This window comes from Stegodyphus dumicola, chromosome 4, assembly GCF_044657685.1.
Source record: "Stegodyphus dumicola isolate Sdum_Otavi_A_Nest chromosome 4, ASM4465768v1".
NCBI lineage: Eukaryota > Metazoa > Arthropoda > Arachnida > Araneae > Eresidae > Stegodyphus > Stegodyphus dumicola.
In genome coordinates this window covers 59135393-59151163 of record NC_140771.1, presented here as the reverse complement: position 1 = coordinate 59151163, position 15771 = coordinate 59135393, and the positions used below count along the sequence as shown (strand labels likewise).

At 30.8% G+C, this 15771-nt stretch overlaps 1 protein-coding gene across 2 annotated transcripts in view; it reads left to right on the top strand.

The window, feature by feature from the left end:
- The window catches only part of Pkn (serine/threonine-protein kinase N), a 157002-nt gene that overhangs the window by 58387 nt on the left and 82844 nt on the right, over positions 1 to 15771 (top strand). For both annotated transcript variants that reach the window (XM_035377398.2, XM_035377399.2), the window contains exons 5-8: positions 6732 to 6883; positions 7006 to 7259; positions 9724 to 9896; positions 13470 to 13579. In XM_035377398.2, the coding sequence (XP_035233289.1) occupies positions 6732 to 6883; positions 7006 to 7259; positions 9724 to 9896; positions 13470 to 13579 (689 nt within the window). The remainder of the gene's footprint in view (positions 1 to 6731; positions 6884 to 7005; positions 7260 to 9723; positions 9897 to 13469; positions 13580 to 15771) is intronic.

Sequence of the window (15771 nt, the reverse complement as noted above, 5' to 3'; positions counted from 1 at the left end):
TTGACAAAGTGTAGTGTAATTATTACTTAAAGATAAAAAATTATCAATAAAGTCACAATTTAAATTAATTAATAAAATTGGTAAGCTAGACGGTTTTATTTCTTTTGCAAAGTCTTCATCAACTAGTGTTGCACAAGCACTGGCACTGGCACTGGAAGGTCAACAGCCACACAAGCAGGGCCACTCCACCATAAGGAATTGTTCAACAGTTCTGTAGCTGAGGTACCTCTGGAAATGATGTCTGCAGGATTATCGGTTGTTGGAACATACCTCCATTCAAAATTTGGGTACAGAGCTTAACCTGATTAGACACAAAGTTTTTTAATCTTTCAAGGAGATGTCTTGATTCAGGCTAACGTAATTGTTGAATCACTCCATAGATAAATGTGGTTAAATTGTATTTGAAGAATTAAGGCCAAAAGCCACAAGGCAGCACAAGAGCAGCGCAGCGGACAGTTCCAGCTGTGGAATGGTTAGAGATTTAATTGGGCAAATTCTTGATTTGCTGCACAGTAGACTTTTTTTCACAGCTCCTTTTCTTGCCTTTGAGATGATATAAATCATTGCTCCGAAAGCTTTTTCGGATGCATTGCAGAATCCATGAAGATCAGTAACGATGACTTCAGGTATAAGAATGAATCTAGAAATTTGTAATTTATTAATTTCTGGTAACTGCGTTAGAAATTTAATCCAGAACTTTAGCTCACTTGATGGAATGTGATTGTTCCAATTGAGTTTATTCTTCCACATTTTCTTGAAGAAATATTTTGGCCTTGGTAATACAGTAAACTCTCGCTACAGCGATACCCGATACAACAATAACTCCCTCTACTACAATAATGTTTTGTGGTCCCGGTGATTTTGCATATAAACTAATGTTAATCTCCCCTCAATATTGCTATATTCTCTAGAACAATAAACCTCTGTAAAACGATTTTTTCAATCTAAATTTCAGTATTATTTTCTCCCTTTATAATAATATTTTGATTTTCAAATGCTATTTTTTTTTTTTTTTCATTTTCTTTTGTTATTTTTTATGTCTATTAAGACTCATTGTGGATATTCAACTTATCCCTGAATAAATAGCTATTGTTCAGATTTCAAAACAGATGAAGACCACCCTTTTGGGAATTCGAGTGGGTGAGGGGGGTGAAGTGTAAATGTATGCCTAGTCTCATTTCCCAGTAAGCTTTGGAATTCTGATAAGGTTTAAGGACATCTAGACCTGTCTGGTCACCTTGTCACAGAACAAGTGCCCTTTGTTAGAGGAACAGGGGGAGATGGAGGCGGGGTATTGTTAAGTGACGTACTGAAAAGGGAGTTCAAAGGTTGTTTTATAGTCTTTAACGATTTTGAGTTCTACGCGAAACATTTGGTTTAAACTTTTCTTTCTTTCACGCGATATTGTTCCCTAAGATGGCAGGGCGAAAGCAACTATCTTTTCGAGATAAACTGAACGTTATCAATGATATTGATGAGGGAATGAAGCCGATTGATGCGGCTAAGAAACATGGATTATCGCAATCTACAGTTGCAACGTTCCTAAAGAAGAGAAAGCAAATCGAAGATGCTGTAACTTCAAATGAAATTAACCCAGAGCGAAAACGACTGAAAGTTGCGACAAATGAAAACATTGATGCTGCTGTTTTAAAATGGTTTCAAGAGATGAGAGCAACAAATGTCTCAATAAATGGACCTTTATTATGTGCAAAAGCACGGAAATTTGCAGCAATGCTAGGGAACGAAACTTTCAAAGCTAGCAATGGTTGGTTAATGTGTTTTCGAGATCGTCATGGAATAACTTTCCAAGAAGTTCACGGAGAGAAAAAGTCAGCCCCGATAAACGACGCAAATGAATGGCGGCAAAACAAGATGAAAGAAATCTTAGAAAAGTATGCTCCAGAAGACATTTATAATGCAGATGAAGCTGGGCTGTTTTTCGAACTCCTACCCGATCGAACATTGGCATTCAAGGGTGAAAAGTGTTATGGAGGGAAGAAATCAAAGCAGAGACTGACTGTTCTTCTGTGTACAAATAGCACAGGAATGCATAGAATACAACCTCTCGTCATTGGTAAATCATTGAAGCCAAGGGGATTTAAGAACTTGAAAAGTCTTCCCGTGGAGTATAAAGCAAATAAGAAGGCTTGGATGACGTCTAAATTTTTTTCCGAATGGTTACAGAAGTTAGACAATGAAATGAAGAAGAGAAAGAAAAAAATCGTTTTGTTGATAGATAACTGCGGTGCTCACACATCATTTCCAAAGCTACAAAATATCGAAATTGCTTTTTTCCCTGCCAATTGCACTTCAATTTTACAGTCTCTTGATATGGGCATAATTAAGTGCTTCAAAGGATATTACAGAAAACGGTTGGTACAAGCGGTAAAAAGTTTGGAATTAGTATAGAAGACTATTTAACAGCAGATGATGATCTTATGGTTTTCGCAGGAGTTACTGATGAAGATATTCTCTCTGAAATTACTGATGAGATAGGAAACAATAATGAAGATGATGATGATATTGATGATGATGATAATACAGGTCCATCGCAGTCCTTATTGTCATCCCAGGAAGCTCTTCAATCTGTGAATTCTCTATGGACATTTTTTTCAAGCCTTCCGTAGATAAATGAAGAACATTTTCGTGCACTGGACTCAATGCATACAGTATTGGTGAACTTAACAGTTAAAAAAATCAATAAACAAACAAAAATATTGGATTATTTTCAATAAAAAGTGTTTTCAGGTATGTGAATATGTCTGTGTTTATTTTCTGAATTTATCTTATTTATTTATTTTTTTAGTATATAAACCACTATTATTAGTATTTTACAAATTAATTTCTTCTAAATATAGACTTAAAAGTAGTATGTTATGCACCTTAAACTAATAATAATAATAAAAAAAAAAAAAAACTCTTATTAAATGCTCAAAATATGTGGGCCCTCGATATAACAATATGACAACAATATATTTATTTGGTCCCTAAAATATTGTTGTAATGAGGTTTCACTGTAATTGGACAAGTCCCAATGGGTCAAAGAGTCGAGTGATGGTTGAAAGGATTTCACGTTTTGTAAAATTATTGGACAACTGTTCAGATACTTTAAAATTAAAACAATCTGATGAAGGTTACACTAATCTTAACTGATGAGAATATGTATTCGGTTTTACTGTCATTTAACAACTCTGGATTATTCAAAACCCATTTATGTAGCTCCTGCAGCTAAGAGTTTTTTTAACTCAATCTGCAAGTTCTTTGCTTTTTCTAAGCAATTAGATCCAGATAAAATGTCATCAACATATTGATGTTGGTTAGTACTTTCGATGCCTGAGGAAATTTCCCTCGTTCATTTTCTTGATGTCTGCACTAAATGCATACCTATGAGTGTGAAATATGGCTACCGTAGAAAATAACTCTTGTTGTAGAGTTCCTCTATTTAACAATATAGAATTGAGTGAAACCACATTACTTGTTTTAGAAGACGCATCGAAGACAACGTGGAGGGGGGTTGTTGTACTCTCAGGACAAAAAAAGGGCATGGTTGGGGGATATAATATTATTCTATATTAGAACACTCATCATCTCTTTCCATGTGATCAAGGGACAGATATTCATCCATAAATGCCATACATAATGTTGCCATGGTTTTATTTTTATCTAATTTTTTTCAAAGTAAGTTTGATCGCCTTTCTGCTATTTCCTTTGACGCTCCCAACGTTGGTAGTTCATCTTCAATTACTGGTAACCTTACAATATATCTTCCATTTTCAAATCTCTTGTGTGTAAAAATGAAACTTTCTCACAGTATTGCTTTTCAAAGGTTTTGTCACTTACATTTTTAGCGTGATCACCAGGAAAGGATTCTAACTTGAAGAATTGTTTGACAGACTTATCTAAATTATCATCTTCTGAAATTAACCCAGAAAAATTATAAGAATTTGAATTTTATATCGAACCTGTTATTAAATAATCAAACACACTATTTTGTAACAACAGGGAACCATCAAAGGACCTGAATCTTTCTGCTTTTAACAATTCAAAAAATAATTCACATTCCAATAATACATGAATTTTGCTAGGTATATGAAAGGTAGGATCTGCTAGTTTAGTTTCCTTTGGGAAATCTATTTTAGAAATATCAATTTTATTTGTAGGTGTAAGTCCCGTAATATGAGGTAAAATCAAAAAGGATAAAGTCCTACGCCAATCACCATCTTCATTTGAGATTTTTGCAGTTGTTTTGTTTTTCACAAAATATTCATGTCCGCTTATTCCCATTATGGTTGTATTTATTTTTTGCTTATTCAGTTCCAGAGCATCAGCGGCTTCAGTTTTTAATACATTGCAGCTGCTTCCGGAGTCCAATATTCCTTTTAATTTTACTTTTTTCCAACATGTGGTTTCAATAAATAATGATACTGTACACAGCAATCCAGTTTGTTCGTTTATCTTTGTTGGTTAATATGGCACCTAACACTTCTGCAGACTGCTGTGCCATTGAGGTAGATTCGGAATCTAATCTTTTCTTTTCGGTGCCGATTGCTTATTAGGAACAATCTGAGAAACTTCTGGTTTTGAATCAACATGAATTAAACTATTTTGATCGGAATGTTTACAGATTCTACTTGTGAAGTTTGACTTTTAAAACTTTATGCATTTTAAAATATATCTTGCATAACTTCGATTCTTGAATTATTTGATTACGTTTTGAGACACTCGTATTAAGGAATTTAGAAGATTTGTGTAAAGAATGTTCGACGTTCCAGAGGATACAGGGTTTCATAATTTTTCTGGATGCACTTACAATTAAACTCTTAGGTTTTATATTCCCTTGATCTGAAATAATATTTTTATGCAGTAATGGTTTCTGATTAGTATTGTTATACAAACTTTCTAATACTAATGTTCTTTTTCCAGAAGACTTAAGAATTCTTCTAAAGTGGGTACTTCTTTTCTTTTGTTTTTAATGTCAACTCGATTTGTTTATGCATTTCCTTATTGATTTTTCGAAGTAGTATATTCATTAATATAGCATCAAATAAGTTACTTTGTTCAAATTCCAAAACCTTTAACGTGCACAAATTACGTTTTATATTATCCAATAAATAGCGTAATTCCCTGGGAGATTCATTGTCAATTTTTTCATGATTTAATATATTTTGCATGTGAGAATCAGCAATTGCTCTTTTATTTTCAAAACGAGCTTTAAGAAGTGAATTATAACTGTCTCGATCTGTTTCTGTTTGTTTTGCTTCTCCTCGTAGGGCAGCCCTTAAATAATGCAGCTTTTGTAAATCGCTTAGTTTATTATTATCGCCAGTTAAAGAAATAAACTACTGTTTAGCTACTAAAATCTTCATAATTTCCCATAAATATTGCCAGTGGAATTCACAGGTAATTTTACATTACAGAAAGTGTTACTTTGATTGTGAACTGTTATACCACCATCTTTAACTTTTAAAACATTATTTAATTTAATCGTTGAAAGAAGGTATTTAATTCTTACCTTCACGTTATCCAGTGATGAGTCCAGCTCTTCCATACTTTTTAAGCTTTCATCAATATCTAGCTTTTCATCAATGCTGCAGTAGTCGTTGGAAAGGTGAGTCATGCCAACTTTTAGTTCCTTGACATTCTGTAATTTTACTTCTAATTCAACTGAACTTCCTTCAGATTTCTTGAAGTTATTCACGAACTTCTCGAGTTTTGTAATTTTGCTTTTTATCACGCCTCTTTGGCGATTTTAGTTGTGCTAATTTATCCGTTGTATTTTTGCCGCTTTGAATAGGCACTGATCTCCGGCTTAACGGACCACTTTTTTATGAACTGTATTCCGCTAATGAATTTTTCTTTCCTAATTATATACAAAAAATAAATAAAATCAAAAAAAGGCCACTAGGGCTGTGGTGCGTAGGTATAACTAATGACGTAACAAGGGGTGTAGCAGTTTTGTATGCCAGAGGTGGAGTAACTTGGTATTAGGAAAGTGGTGTTTGATTACTGTATGCACATTTCAGTTTATAGTGTAGACATTAAGCTAAAATTGAATTGAACAATATCAAATGATTTTATCATTTATGTGATAAGACTTACAAAATAATGACTGTAATGTTTAACAAAAATAAAATGGCAGTTGTAGACAGAATTCTAAACAGATTTAAAAATATATTTAATTCATTCATTAATTTTACTTCTATGACGGTTAGATGAAGTGGACGTAATGTCCTGTTTTGTAGCAGGAAAATCTCCCCACATTTCTAGAATTCTAAATATTTATTGTTGAGTTTGTATATAGAGAAAAATAAATGTTCTTTTGTTAGTGCGATAATAAACTGAAAAATTATATGGACTGGTCTGTCATTATTAATTACTATCTGCAGCTTTACAAGTGGTCATAATGTTATGACTATGTAATGTATTTATATTAATATATTTTGGTGGAAAATATGTTGATGGAAGCTTTATTAATATTTCAAATGTGTTATATGACATCTTACTAATTTTCACATTGTATAGATCTCTGATAGTGAGATTTGTAACTCAAGATATAGATAATTGTGCTTTGTGTTAACAAAGTGCGAATGAAGCATTTATATTATGCTCAAGTTGGTTTTGTTATTTTAATGCAAATTGTATTTTTTCCCTCCCTCAGATTTTGTGAAAAGCATGACACATAATTCTACAATAAGCTAAAATTAAATTTTCTTTCTATTACATGTTTATAGCTAAATTGCCTGAGATAATGTCACCTTTAGAATTGAGAATAGAAGAACTGCGGCACAGACTAAAAGTAGAATGTGCTGTTGTAGAAGGGGCAAAAAATGTTATCCGTCTTTTACAGAGCTCAAAATTAACAGATAGGAAAGCCTTACAGGAGGTATTTTTTTTTTTTTTTACATTTATTTTTTATTTAGTATTTGTGTACATATTTTTGATTATGTAAATTATTTATTGAAAATTTTGGGTACTTTTCATGAGCTAGATTTGGTCATTTTTCAGGCTCAAATGAATCTATCTGAATCTAGCCAAAAATTAGATCTTATACGGCGATCCATGGAAATTAGAAAACTTGAACTTCCACCGGAGTCTCCTAAGTTGGAAATTCTGAAAAATGAATTGGAAAGCAGTCAAGCAACAAGTCCGGTGTTGTACCCGTCCACAATTCATCCTCATGGAACAAGAGAAACTCCTATACCTTCTTGTAGTACTTCCTTATCAAAACCTGCTACTGTGACTGGCAAGCTAGAAGTCAGGTGTGTTAGGAAAAAATATAATACCTTTAAATTAGGACTTCTTCCATTCAAGTGACTTAATTTATATTTTTATTCTCATTTTATTATATTGTTATTAATTGTTAAAAATGGCTTATCTAATCTTCTAATTTTTCACATGTTGAATACATTATGTTAATGCAACAGTAATATTCCTAACAATTTTGAAACTGCCAATTTTGAAATGCAAGATCATTAATCTGTTAGCGGTTATCAAAATCTTCAGGCTTTGCTCATGGCAGCAGTAAATGAAAATAGCTTCTACTTTTCCTGTTGCTACTTTCATAAATGAGATTCATTTTTCGGTGACACTGAAATATTGGTGGATTTTTTTAATGAGATCTACATACTTCATTTTTAAGCATGCTTTTCTTTCATTGGAGCTAGAAAGAATGTGGTAGTTTTATTAACAGCAGTAGAAACTGTTGCTTAAATCATCGTCTGTATTTGGCTTACTAGCAGCAGAGTAGTAAATTCATTGAATAGTAGTTGTTTGACTTGACCATTTAAAGGTGCAAATTCTGGTGAATAAGCTGGCTGCATGGGAATTTTCATGATTTTCCACAGCAAAGCCAGTGTTTTTTATTTGCAGCCACAAAATCATCCTCAAAATAAGGGAAGTGAAAAAAAAATGGATGTGGTCTTAAATGCACCTTCGATTGTCCGAGTGCTTATCAGAGGTTGATTGCTAGTTTCCAAGTTGTATGTTTGAACCCTGCACAAACAGCAGTTATTTCTGTGTCTTCTGTCTTCTCAGTGTAATAATGGTCACCTCCTTTTGATGCATCTTGGGCAACAGTTTTGGGTGACTAAATGATTGACATATTTGGCCCTTCATAATGAATGAATTAAATTGGAAATGGATAGCCATTTAGTGGAGAAAAAAATAGTAGCTTGTTTTATTATTGAGGAGTGCCTGTAATGCCATATATATTCACTAAATTCAGTTAGTTTTTGTGAATTAGTATTCAGATGTTGTTTGGAAATCAGTGAATCATTTTTAAGAATGAGGCCAGTTTAACTTGCATATATGTTTGTGTCCCATTAAGCAGAAAATGCTTAATTGAGCTGAGCTCATTTATGACTTATACCTCAAATGCGAACAAAGCTTGTTCATGAGTTAAAAAGTTAAATCTTCCTTGCCATACTTTCAGTTTTCATAATTATTATCAAGATTGTGAAAGATCCTTAATATATCTTTCAGTTTATAAAAGTGAATTGAAAGTTAAATGATTAAAAAGCAGTATAATGCTTCTTAAGAATTTTCCCATTTTTTTAATAATATATTACTGATGTAATTTATGGTGTATATAATTGTGGATATTCATAAGCATTTGCATCATAAATGCAACAATATATATATATAATGCCAGACATTATGTACTAGCTAGAAATTCATAATATTTGGCATAAGAAATCCTTTTTTAAAAAAAATCCAAATCTATGCTAGAGAATGAATGTTGCATTTTGGGTTACAACAAGTTAGGTAATGTTAAAATTATTTAAATAATTGAATTATTAAATGTCTTATAATGCATAACATTGTAAAAAGCACTGTGAATAATGCTTAAAATTAGTGCATTGCTTAATCAGATTCCAAACTAATATTCAATTACGTTTAAAGTGATAAATTTGAATTTATTGGGCCCTTTAAAAAATTTAAATATAACAATCTGTAATTTTTTATTTTTTACTGCAGCTAATCAGATTGATATGTAATAAGGTTCGAATGTATTTAATACTGTGATTATTGGTAATTATTATACACCTATTTCTACTTAGCCTTTTTTTGGGACAAAACAGAAATTTGTTTTTAATGATTTTGCTGTTATTTAAATTTCTTTATGTACAGTATATCTAGAAAGCCCCTTAGTGCTGTCAATAAGCCTTTATATTTTATTGTAATGAAATGAGCCTTCATAGTTTAATGTAATGAGTTAACTTGAGTAGTTGTTCTAGAGGTCTGCATTTACTTCCATATGTAGATATTTTACATCTTTATTTCCTTTTTAAGTTATTTCCAATATTTAGATATAGAATATATAGATAAGTTTGTCATATACTGTGCCTTTTTTACCATTCTTATGCTTCATATTTCATTTTTGCATTCATGTTACGTTATGTCTTAGGTAGTAAAGTATAAATATGTGTAAAATAATTACATCATTTACTGTGATAAAATAAGTAAATTCTATTTAAATACTTTAAAATTGTAGACAATGTAGATGTAAGTATATTATCTATCTAGTTGTAGATAATATAGATGTATGTATTAGAGACTTCTCAGATGCAGTCTGTATGTATTAAGTTTTTAAAACATGTATGATTAAAAAATTGAATATATATAAATATAGTTCTCATAGCTTTATATATATATATAGTTCTTGTAACTTTAAAAGTTTGACTGTAGTGTTTTTAAACTTAAGGTTTTATATTTAAATTTTAGACTTATGGGTTGTCAAGATTTACTAGAAGATGTTCCTGGTCGTTTACCTCGCAGAGAACAAGGCCCTCATATATCTAGCCCTGCTGATTTACGTAGTTTTGTACGGGCTACTGGAAAGGGACTGACTGGAAGAGGCTCATCTAAGTCATATAGCATTAAAGAGGAAACATCTAGTATGTATAACATTTTATATGTCTTCTAAAATGTATGAAATGTATGACTGACATATGAAACCTAAGGAAACGTAGGTTTTAGCCACCAAAACATTGTCAACAATCTGTTGGAATTTTTTGTCAAAAAAATATATTTTCTGCATTAATGGTTTAATTAATTTTTTTTTTTTTTTTAAATTCCATGTGTGGTAATCACTTTCGAAATTGCATCAGTAAAATGTTATCTTCTGCAAGTTATTTCTAAATACATGTGAACTCTGCTAAATAAAAAGGCAAGTGAAGAAGGAATTCCTATTTATTAGAATCATATACAGTCAAAAGTCGTTAATTCGGATACCCATAATCCGGACCTCAAAGCTACAAACTTTCTGCGCATGCGTCGCATTGACGTATGCGCGTAAGATCTTTACAGCTGCGAATATGCGAGTACGCATGCGCGTTCAATATATAACGGACGGTATAAGCTAAGCTAAAATTATCTAATTCAGTTAGTGTTGCAGATTACGTTGTTCTTTAACCTTTGAATTGAATCCGGCTTATTATTTTTTGCAGACTGTTAGAGCAATTTTATAAAAGTAAGCTTGGACTTTCGATTATGTCAAATAGAATTTCCGATATATATTTACTAATATGTAAAGGATCTACAAAGTGAAAGTATGTTTTGAAGTCTATTAAACCAAAAGTGGAATCGCTGTAAAAAATGGATAAAGGCATATCTTTTGTTTTTCTAACCATTCCGAAATCTGTTTATCAATTTACGCTGTTTTACGGAGGAGGGGAACGTAGCGGCACACAATGAACTGGAAGTTGATCTGTCAGCACTATCCATATCTTCAGGGCAGATGTTTTTATTTTATTCGGCTTATAGTTCATTACTAAATGTAGTATTTCATCTCGATGTACTATGTCCTTTATATTATTTAAATCAAATTCATTATAAATATCACGAATACACATCAAATAGTTTTCTGGTTGCAATTTTCTAATTTTGACTATGCGTAATGTATGCTTTATGCATGTGCGCGTTGAAAGAAATGTTTAATAAAGTAAACAAATAAATATTAAGCCTTTTTTTTTTTTTTTTTTTTTTGTAAATTTTGATACCCTTTAGATCATAATTGTTCTTTATTTCATAAATTATGGTTTCATATTTTTAATTTTATAATTTCTGCATGCCATCTTACCAGATTTAAACTAATGATCTATAATCCGGAATCGCCGAAGTCCCGATGAGTCTGGATTAACGACTTTTGACTGTATTATGTGTTCTTTATTTTAATACTTTTTCGACAAGTGTTAATTATTGCATTTGCATTGTATATATGCTGTCATATTCAGTTTCTGTACATGAAAATTGGATCATTATTTAATATTTTTTCAAAATACCACATACTCATAAAGAATACTTTATTTCTGTGCGAATCTAATATATGCATGATGAAAATGCAATAAAAATCAATATGAAATATTTTGAGAACTTATCAGGAGAAAAAGGTTAACAAAAATTGTTGCATTGTTTGTACTTCTTCTAATTATTCAAAATTTGATGTTTAAACATAGAAGAAGCTATCCTCGCTTTCCCTTAGTTAGAGGATAAATAAGTGAATAATAATAATAATAAAAGTAATCTTTCTTTAAAATAAATAAATAAGAAAAAAAAAAAAAAAAAGCTTTCCTGAAGAACCCAGAACAGCTTTCAGGATTGTTACTATGCTGCAAGAAAGGAATCTTTAATGATATTACTGGCAGTGTATCATTGGGTACCAGCTAATACCTGAATATGGAATTGCATGTTGTTTTTATAAAATGTAAAAAGGTGCATGTTGTAAAAAGGTGCATAATAAAAATCAAATCTTGGAAATGCTGTCTTATGTGTATTTTATTAAATTTATGACTCGATCAGAGTGCCTTTATGATAGTCATACAGTTCTGGGCCAGTTTGTAATTAAACATGGTCTTCTTTATCAATAATAAAAGTCAGAAGTCATACTCTTTCATTTCATGCAAATGCTGCATCTTTTATATGAGATGTGCATGAATTTAAAAATGTCACTGAAAGAAAGGTGCTGTTTTCCTACTATGAAGAGAAGAGAGAGTAATTACTTATCTGGGAATTCAAGTAAAGGCTCAATCATCTTGAAAATTTCACTGAAACTATTTAAATGTTTATTTACAACAGTTTTTATTTGGACTGAAAACTGAATGGTCATAAATGTAATTATGTCATAATATTTTTCACAAATCTTGATGTGTAGGTAGGTAATGGAGACCTAGAATTGTCCTAGGCTAACGCACATACCATTCAAGAGAAACTATGAAACGAATTGTTACCTCTTGGTAAAAGATTTAAAAAAACTGATAATATTTCAGTTTATATCTGAAATTACTGTAACTACTAATTGAGCAACTTCTGTGTAGATCAGAGTTTATAAACTGGTGATACTGATAAGTTGCGTTATTCAGAATGGATAAATTTAAAATTTCTATCATTAATAAGCTGTCTTTAGAAAGTAAAATAATATTTAAATAGTTTAATACCTTATGATAGTATCTAATAAAATTTTTATTGAGCTAATAAATTTAATATAGCAAAATTTTCATTCAAAAAATAAATATGGTCTTCTGAAGAGAAAATTTTATCTTAATGTTCAGCATTTTAAAAAAAAAAAATGCAGTTTATAATTTTTCCATTGATATTTCTTGCAAAGTTTACAAAATATAATATTGTAGCTTTATGTGTGGTACATACTTAAATATCTGTCTTCTGGATTTCTGTCATTGAAGCACGCAAGACTTTATTAGCTATTTTATAGCAGGAAACAGGAAATATCAGCAGTACTTTAGCTCAAACTTCAAATCTTCAGACTGTCAGCTGGCTGGGCATCATAAAGCACTTACATCATAAAGGCTTTGCAGTAAGAAAGAGGAAAATTACTTATATTCTCTCTCACTTAAATGGAAACTGGGGAGGGAGGAGACCTAGTCTTCAAATGCAGGTGGTCAAGATAAGAATAGTCAAGATAAGATTTTATTCTTATTTCTATGGATTGACTTCTGCATTCATTCCTTCAAACCATGGTTTAATTTCTTATTGTACTGAGCCCTTCTTTTAGAAATCCTGATATATTGTAGTTTATTCTGTACAAAATTTGGAAGAAATTGATATATAATTTCTATGATTCTTTAAACTTGAAGGGCACTAGTAAATTTTTTTGTTTTCCTTACTGTTGAATGAAACTGAAGCTACTCAATTTAAAGAATGTAGCCTTAAATGAAGAACCAGGGTTTTTCATTTAATATTCTGAAAATTATCTTATCAAACTTAACATAAAATCAAAAAACAAAGCATAATGTTCTGAAAACTGTCTGACCAATTATTGTTTATAAAATTTAGAAAGAGAATGCAATTTGTATAAAGAGAGTAATATTTTAATTTAATCATCTGTTTTATGTTAAGAAATAGTTTAAGAATGCTATCATTTCTATTCATTATTGCTACTTTGATATATATTTATGTCGTGCTTAAACTAAGTTTGTAAATTAAGACTTAATTATTCCTCTCTTTCTATATAGATGAGATAATGGCAGTCCTGAAGCTTGATAATGTCACAGTTGCTCAAACAACATGGAAACAATGTAGTCAGCAAGCATGGGATCAACGGTTTAGTATTGAGCTTGACAGGGTAAATATACTTCTCTGTAACATTTTATCTGGCTAGAAATTATTTCATGATGTTGCAGTAGTAATAATTTGGTAATAAATAGAATTCTTGTAATACTTTTTTTCTTGTCTATATGGAATGGCTCAAAATAACTAATATATTTTTAAAAATTAACACTATTATTTTTGGAAAATACTTCTATAAGGATACAGGACATTGATCAGAAATGAAATAGAAATCTCCTTGATTAAAGATAGCTTGGTTAAGAGCAATTAAAAACTCACCCTGGAATGCTTTATGCTGATTGTTCCAATTCACCACTGAATATTGCAGTTTGTGGTGATCATTAATATGTATCTTCACCAAACTAAATAAAATTATAATAACTAAATTTGCTAATTATTGTTCCATACATTGGTAAAAATGGTTTCATAGTATGCATTTGGTTTCATCATCAAATGTTTTTTTTTCCCTTCCATATTTGATACTATGATTAATGTTTTAAAATAAATTTATTCTATTTACCAATAATGAGTAATCTTATTTAAGCAATAAATTTGTTTTAGATAGTCTGAAATCATTTTAGAAATTAATAGATTTCTGTTTGTTTAATTAATTAGCAAATATTTATTTTATATTCGCCTTCCTTAAGTGCTCACAACCTTTTTCATGCTCATTGCATATCACAAGAATTTACTGCATTTCTCCTGAGTCTGTGGCATTGTCATAGAAGAAAAATTTGTATACTGTAGAGTGTCTGCATTACATCAATGTGAACACTGGTTATTTAAAGGCAGCAACTTCCTGGTAAAATTCTATATTTGTTAAATAGACCTTTTATCAATTTTCCATTGGCTTCAGAAATAATGAGCCTTGTAAGGCCCAATACTTCTTTGTAATCAAATTAAAAACTACCGTAATCTGCCAGCTAAGCTTCATTTTTGGCCTAACTTTTGCTCTTATTACTCCATATATCTGTTTTTGATATTATAAGTGCAAGCTAATTTGCAAGCTAATCCGTATTTTTAATATAATTGAAAATGGTGTTTACATGATTGTTTTAAATTATGTTTGTTACATTTATATGCATTTAATCTTTTTGGTAGTGTAACAACATTTTAAGTCTGTAAAGAAATTTTAGAATTTTGGTCAAACATCAAGCATTTTGTTTTTTCAAGCTTACAAAACCTAAGGCATTCCTGAGTGAGGATTTTTTAAGCATGAGAACCTTTTCATTTCTCACTGAATATTTATTTAGTAGTGTAACAATGCAAAGATGTTACAGTTCCCACGTACAGTGATTCCATCTGGCTTTTAAATTCTCAGAATTTTTTTTGAGCAGCTTAATGTAGGCATTGCATGTAACAGAAATTATACATAATTAGAAATTATACCAAAAGAATACTGGGGTAATATTTCATATGACATAAACTGTTTCATTTTTGAGCAACTTCCGATGGATTAGGCAATAACATATTTTTAATTGTCCATTCCTTGCAAAAGAATTAAACATATTCCAGTGTCTATCATCATTGTCATATTCATGGTGATGTTAAGAAGGTAAGGTGACAGTTGCCAAGGTATCATTAGGGTATTAAGAGAGTCCATCAATTTATATGCTGCATTACATGTGGTTAATCAGAAGAATTTTTATTTATTTTCATGAGCACTTTTAAGAGCTCTCTTGGAATCATTTTATATTATAAATGATGATGGGCGATTCAGTTATCCTTAAAGTGTTTACCAAAAATTTTCAATTTATTGGTTATTTTTCAAGGGAGATGTGTATTAGAGAATTTAGCACTTCTATATAGGATATTTTAGATAAATATGTAGGCTATTTAAGAAATCCTATATATATTATATAGGATATTTAAGAAAATAAAATTATTTGACAGATCTATAAGCCTTAATCATTCTAGGTATGTATTACCATAGACCTATGAAAAGTACAATTCAGAAAAAAAGTGTGAATCTTTGAATAGGGGGGGGGGAATAAATAAATAAATAAAAAACTAGATTCTAGTTTTAGTCCCTATTAACCATAGTATTATTTTTTGATTGGGGGGGGAGGGTTGGTGGTGAAGTGTAGGCTTGGAATTTTCATGAGTTAAAAATATTTATGAGTTATTAACAGTCGTTTTCTTCACTTGATTGGTTATTTTTCAAGGAAGATATATATTAGAAAATATAGCACTTCTATATAGGATATT